The sequence below is a fragment of the Gossypium raimondii genome, chromosome 8 (assembly GCF_025698545.1).
Source record: "Gossypium raimondii isolate GPD5lz chromosome 8, ASM2569854v1, whole genome shotgun sequence".
Classification (NCBI taxonomy): Eukaryota; Viridiplantae; Streptophyta; class Magnoliopsida; order Malvales; family Malvaceae; genus Gossypium; species Gossypium raimondii.
In genome coordinates, this window is record NC_068572.1 from 29166230 (window position 1) to 29173540 (window position 7311).

The 7311-nt window shown below is 29.5% G+C and overlaps 1 protein-coding gene across 1 annotated transcript; it reads right to left on the reverse strand.

The window, feature by feature from the left end:
* Positions 1-2873: 2873 nt before the first annotated feature.
* Positions 2874-5523, reverse strand: LOC105791174 (pre-mRNA cleavage factor Im 25 kDa subunit 2). Its single transcript, XM_012619124.2, has 7 exons — positions 5320-5523; positions 4699-4744; positions 4141-4234; positions 3949-4022; positions 3725-3811; positions 3518-3628; positions 2874-3172 (listed from the first exon to the last, which is right to left on the reverse strand). Exons 1-7 carry the CDS (start codon positions 5436-5438, stop codon positions 3101-3103), a joined length of 603 nt encoding a protein of 200 aa, XP_012474578.1. The 5' UTR covers positions 5439-5523; the 3' UTR covers positions 2874-3100.
* Between the last annotated feature and the right edge of the window lie 1788 nt (positions 5524-7311).

The window sequence follows — 7311 nt, forward strand, 5'->3', positions numbered from 1 at the left end:
TAATCTCCTTGATCCAACCATAACATCTAGGTTGGGTATGGGGTGTTACAAATGTATAAAATCAAATTATTACAACATAGACAGACAAAGAACTAGAGCGAAGTATAGATTTAAACAATTACAATACAGATTGACTAAGAATTGGAACAACTGAAATTAGAACTAACTGAATTAAAACCTATACACGACAACATATGGTGGAACTCGGAGACCCATATATATAATTGCGCATAGTGAATCTCAAACTTAGGTACTCAAAAGCCAAGACCTTTACCTTTTCCAATTAAGGCAAAGTTTCATTGGCAATTTTAAATTATACATTTTATTTATAATATATATAAAATCATGATTTTGAAAAAAAATTTGAATTGACGAGAATACATTTTATTTTCCATAATATTAAAAAAATTCACATTTATTATCATATCTGCTCTTTTTGATAATGTCTAGAACTACCCATATCCCCTCTCCAACCCTTAAATAGGAGGATAACGCACTTCAACACACTCGAACACACGTCCTCCTACATTGACAACAATGCCGATGCCAGTCAAGCTAAGACTCAATCGAAATTTAGAATTATTAGCTAAAAAAGTTGAAATGGAATAGAAGTTGTGATAATTATACATTTAAAAATAATTATAATTTAATGAAAGTTGTAATAATTACACATTTACAAATAATTAGAACTTAAATTACAATTATTAGTTACAAAAGTTGTGCTAATTTTAAAATAAAGTTATTACTTGTTACACCCCTCCCCCGATCCGACACCACTAACTTTTGGGCCGTTACATTACTTGAATACAACTCTAAGGCTTCATTTGTTTCACTGAAATTTGCTGCCGTAAAATGTTTTCTGCATTTCCTGTGTTTGTTTCATGGAGAACAGTTTAGTCAACGGAAAATAAGTTTTTTTTCTTGTAGAATGACTTACCCTTTTGAAAAACGTAAATAATTTTTCAAAAAATAGCTCCTTTATGAGTGATTTTATTTTTATATAAAAATTAACTTAAGTCAAACTTAATATTATTATATTAATAATAAATTTTTATTTTTAAAATATTTAAAATTAATAAAATATTATAATTTTCAATATTATTAAACATACATATTTAATTATCTATATCTAATCATATAATAAATTATTAATATAATTTATTATTTTAATAAATTATTTAATAATTCATTTTTATTTCAATAATAAATTTAAATATTATTATTCATATATTATTGAAAAATATTCAATATTAATATTTTAATAATAAATATTTATTACAATATTATAAATATAGCAATAATAATTTTTTGTAGTATAAAGGTTAAAATATGCCATAAGTCTATGTACTCTTCACAACTTTGAAATTTAGTCCATGTATTTTTATTTTCAAGAATTTAGTCCTCTACTTTTCAAATTTGAAAATCAAGTCCAATTGTTCACATTGTTAAAACTTTTTTGTTAATTTTGTTGATGTCACATTTTAAATAAAAAATACTCGGTATTCATGTAACTAAAAATGAAGTTATAATTAACATGAATTTAACAAAATAGTTTTAATAATGCTAATAACTGAACTTGAATTTTGATATTTAAAAGTAGGACTAATCCAAAATAAAAGTACATAGACTAAATTTCAAATTTATTGAAAATTACAAAGACTTATGACATATTTTAACCAAGTATAAAAATATAAATATTTTAATTATATAAATATGAGTATCTTTTAAATAATGTTTAGCTTCATTTATCCTTTATAATTCTAATGTGTCAATATGTACTCTCATATATGTAATATATACAATTTAAATTAAGTTTTAATTAAGCATTATTTATTATTAAGTTTATATATGAAATTGATTATTACAAAATATTTCCTTATTATAAAATAAATTGATTGTTAAAAGAAAATTGCACTATAACATTTTATAACAAATATATTTATGGCATGTTTGTCTTACAAAGATCAATGTAAAATATAAATTTATAGATATTAAAAAACTCAATTAAACAATGAAAAGATAAGAAAATCTCAAATGTATGTTTGTTTCATTGAAAACAACTTTTATGAAATATTTTCAGAAATCACCAAACAACGGAAAATATTTTACATGGATAACACTAAAAATATTAACTTTTTCATTTTCAAAAAATATTTTCCAAAAGCCATTTCAATGAAACAAGTAGAGCCTAAGTATAAAATATAGGAAAAATTGTGATAAATATAATTTAAAATTATTAGTTTATTTTTAAAATTTAAGAAAATTTGTGCTAATTTTATTGATGCAAAATAGAGTTATTACTTGAATCGAATGTTAAACATCTTAACTATCACTTAATTAATATTAAAGTTAATTATATTAATTAGTTTTTTGAATAATTATATATAGTAAACTAGATTGTATGTTGAATATATTAAAATGCTTTAATTATCATTTTAAAAATGTATTATAATATTTGAATTGATAAGTTAATATATTTGAACTATATATAAATATTTTAAATAAGAAATATTATTTTATGTTAAATACTATAATTAAAATATAATATTTAAAAATTAAATATAAAACGTGCAACATTCATAAATAATTGTATAGTAAGATTAAAATTGTGAAATAAATAGGTTCCAAGATTCAACAATTATAGTTATCATAATAATATAGTGATATTTAATATTCAATTTTTAGAAATGTAAGCTAAAAGTTATAAATTGAATATTATACACTGCTAGAAAAATTGAAGGATAAAAACCTGAAAACCATCCAATGTCCCATTTAATATTTTACCGATGATTAAGTTAATTGGGTGGGCCATCCAATAAGCATTGTTTACAGGTGTTTAATTATCATTTTAGCCATTTATATATTGAACTTAATAAAAAAAATATAATGTTATTTTATATTTGTAAATGCACTGTTAATGAAAGACCTACATGAGCTAACTAGATATTAGGAATAAGGTTTAAGTAAGTGTCACGTACAAGTCAACTTTGGTATCCCCCAAGTAACACAAAAAATCTCTCATTCAATACCATCACCCTACAGCCTTCCAAGTTTTCTCGGGAGGTAAGGATAAGGTTCACTCTTCACATCCACGCCACAGTTATGTAGTAATCATGTTGAACTGGAATCTAGAGAGCTGCTGCGGAATGGTTGATATTACGGGTCCGTATCTCTGTTCAACATTTAACTTCTGTTTGTTAGAATGAATACAAGCAGCAAAACCACCGTTTATCATTTCATCAACTTGCAGTAGAAATTCAGACAAAAGCAACAAGGAAATTTAAGTGACAGAGGTAACCAAGTTAGCAGTTAGAAGCAGACATAATTTCAGAGAAGAAACAGATGAATAATATGATCTACCACGGGCAATTTGCCACACACCCATTCTTCATTTCCATTTACCCTTTACCATACTTTTGAAATCTTGTAATCAAGACGCATTTTCATCAACTCAACCAATACAACATTAAAAACTTAAATCCGTTGAAGAATGGACTAAAATTAGGTTACTGCCTACCTGAACATTGTCATAAAGCTCAAACAATGGTACAGCAAGAAGTTTCAAATTTTTTGGTACTGCAAAGTACTCTTTCTCAGACAAATGGACAAGGAAAAGCTTCTTGCATTCCTGCAATCATATCAATAACAGAGGTTGAGAAAGGACAGGGCAGGTCATAAATAGAAACATCAAGTAACAAAAAGATCAACAATATCTACACGATACCTTAGGTTTTGTGATGTGGGGAGGACAATATGGATACATTATGGTCTCAAAGTTGGGCCTCCACCAGATGGCCACACACTCACCAATCTGAAACAAGATAACAAGGAACAGAAAGAAATGTGAATTAAAGAAAATGTTTCCAAGCTACACCATTACAATGATCAATGGAAATTGTTAGGAAACATGACTAGTCATCATAGTAAGATAGTTACAAAAATCTGTACCTGCCAGTCTGGCACAAGAGCAGGTGAATTAGCGCCAAGCTTGCTGGTCAGCTTCCTTTTCAAACCCTCAATCTCTGAAGCCAAACAAACATAAGAGCAAAGGTATTACAAAGGACACAGAATCTCCAAAATAGCACAGCAGAAACGATGTAAGGAGAACAACATAATATGAAAATAGTTAAAAGATGATACCATTCTCTCCAGGCTTCAGTCGTCCACCAGGAAGTTTGCAGAATGTGTTCCCAATTTGCAGAAGAAGAATGTGAGGATGATTATGTTCTTGGACCTGCATGAGAAGGTAGTATAAGCAATCGAAGGGGAAAATAAAAAAACATTAAAATGGTCATCATTAGAAGCCAACTTTTTGTAAACCACACAAAAATTATGGTAAGTAGTAAGTTCAGCAAAAGTACAAGATAAACTCATAATGCCAAAGAGAATGCTAATTCCTTTAGATATTATCATAGACAATGATAATTAAAATATACATATAAATTCCGTATAAAAGGGGCCCTTCATGTATTAGGATGTAATTCCTCTTTATACACATAAGATAGTTGTAAATTTCTTCCAGGTTGACTATCATGGTCATATGTAAACACATGTACGAGCTAACTACTGTGTATAGAAAAGTGGGAGTGAAAGCCATTACCACACATTTTTGCAAAAGAGAGAGAAGCATAAACATTATAAGGTTAAATCTTGTTGGTTATTATGATGTAATGGCTAAACAGAGGTACAGTTACATACCAATAAAATTGCTTCAACGCTAGTTCTCATGCCCTCTTTCATGTAACTGCAACTCCAATAAAAAAAATCGATTACTAACTTAAGCTCGTAAAGGAAAGTTTCAACATGTCAATCTGTAAGTAATCTAATGACATCCATGATAAATTCTTCAAGTAATTGGCACCTGTTTTCTTTTTTGAAAAAGGGTTTTCTTGCTTTTGCTTACCCAAAAACCAAGTCAATACTTTTACATCGTCTAAAATACGAGAAACAAAATCAAAATCTCAGTTCAAATGTTATATGGTTTTTACCAGTAAATAGGTTTTGAACTACATATTGCCCCCAGATCCCAACATGATCTAAGAAACGAGAAGCAGCTAGGGTTTCGAAGACCACCGACTCAACTAATTCGAACAGTCCAACACAAAGCAATTCAAAATTAGCCCTTTTTTCCTCATTTTCTTTTCCATATTTCTGAAACAGAATAGTACAAAGGAACCCTAAGCACATGAAAACCCAACTTCAAGTCAGCATTCTCAGGAGCCAAAAGGGAAATTGGGGTTTATCTAGGGTTTTTAAAAATCCTGGAAAAATATGAAATTATACAAGGAATAAAATGAAGAAAGTGAAAAAATGAATTACTTGACTTTCATGCGAGCAAGGCGATCGGCGACGGACGTGTCCTTCTCCATCTTCGGCTCTTTGGTACCAAAGGTGTAGCTGGACAAAGGGTACGTGTTAACCACAGGTGACATTACCATCTCTCCCTCTCCGAGTCGAACCGTTTGTTTCCCCGGCGGCAAATTCGATTGTGGGTAGGGAGAGGGAAGGGTGTGAAAAGGTTAATGAAAATGGTCTTATTAATGAGTTAAGCCCATTGAAAATAATCAGGAAAGGGTCTAACCATTGTTGTAAAATGGGCTTATGTTATTAGGCTCATAGCATTTGTCGATTTGTCACATTACTCATTAGCTGCTATTTCCGCTCCTTCTTAATCCTTTCTAATACAACCATTACAAATAGGTCCATCGTATCAACATCATCAAATAAGCGCAGGAAAAACCAAAGATTTGAGTTTAAAAATGCTCAATAATGGTGATCTCAAATTGAAGTTTTGCCCGAGGTACAATCTTCCTACACTTGCTCTATAAGTCCAATTGTGATTGGTATATAAGAAAATACAACACAAAGCTACTAGAAATCTAATTAACCTAAGTATTTACAATAGAATCTAAAAAGAAAATTGCAAGGAAATTGGTACAAAACCCTAAAAATATTAAAGAAATCCTTTTTGTCCACCCTTTCCTCCATTGACCTTAAGTAAACTGCAAATCAAGCTGCACCATCGCCACAATACTAGTTCATTTATCCCTTTCAACTCTAATGAATCACTATCCACTCTCATATATGTAATATATGTAGTTTAAATTAAGTTTTAATTAGGCATTGTTGATTATTAAGTTTATATATGATATTAATTATTATAATATTTTTTCTTATTACAAAATAAATTTTGATTGTCAAAAGAAAATGCTACTAGAATTTTTTTAACACATATTTATGTTGTGTTTGTTATACTAAGAACAACTTTTAGAAAACGATTTCAAGAAAATTCGTCTAACAACGAAAAATAATTTACGTAGAATTGTCCAAACACTAGAAAATATCAAACTTTCTAGAAAATTAATCTATTTTCAGTGAAACAAATGCAGCCTAAAGCAAATAACTAAAAAGAAATAAAAGTACTAACTAATCTACTAGGAAAGACAATATAAAATGAAAGGTAAGAATGTTCAAGCACTAAGTGAAAAAGGTCACTCATCCTCCTCCTACTCCTCCTTAACTTCTTCTTCAACAACCTTTTTAAGCTTTCTTCTCTTAAGCTCATTAGTAGGAGGAGGTTCATCCAAGAGTAGCTCTTGTAGCTATTGTATATGCTTGGACAAATGGTGTAACTAGGAAGGTTGTTCTTGAGGCATTGATGTCTCCCCTCCTAGTACCGAAGAGGATGATCCCACATAAGCTTGAGGTAGCGAAGGTGGTGTATTGTCACTCATATCCAATTGAGTAGGAATACAAAGAATAACCAGAGTAGGTGGTCATGAAGGTAAGTTGAGGCTAGGCGTAGCAATGTAATGGTTCACTACCTGGCCAAAGATAGTCATGTGTTGACCATAATGGCCAATCATGCTATCAATGTTCTCCTTTTAAGTATATCTCTACTAAGTTGCTGGTGGCGGCGGCTTAGTGATATGTTGTAATTTGATATGATAAATTAGGCCATTTTCACTTTTAAGGAGCTTGTTTTCAAGTGGCATTTAAAGTCATTTTATTAGTTTTTGCATTAGTGTTAACATTTGGTTTTAAATTTTTTTGAAGTAAGTTTTTGTTATATTTTGAATAAATGCATTAATAGCTTCACACATGAACTTAATAGTGTGAAAAAATAGGATCATATTAGGAGAATGAATTTTTCCTGAAAAGATTAAGGATATCCTATTAGGGTAACATGCATATGACAAGGTCCTTGGACAAACATTGATTAAGTTGCTTTCGTAATGGTATGCAATTAAGGAGAGCTCTGTCATGATACTATAATGAAATGACTTCGTGACTGAATAAGTTTATAGTTAA

Excerpts from the sequence above, each read along its gene's own strand:
- LOC105791174 (XM_012619124.2), bottom strand. The coding sequence starts at position 5,438 with ATGGTAATGTCACCTGTGGTTAACACGTACCCTTTGTCCAGCTACACC. Across the intron at positions 3,812-3,948 it reads CTCTTGTGCCAGACTGGCAG|ATTGGTGAGTGTGTGGCCAT; the intron begins GTACAGATTTTT and ends ATCTTGTTTCAG. Across the intron at positions 3,629-3,724 it reads CCCACATCACAAAACCTAAG|GAATGCAAGAAGCTTTTCCT; the intron begins GTATCGTGTAGA and ends ATATGATTGCAG.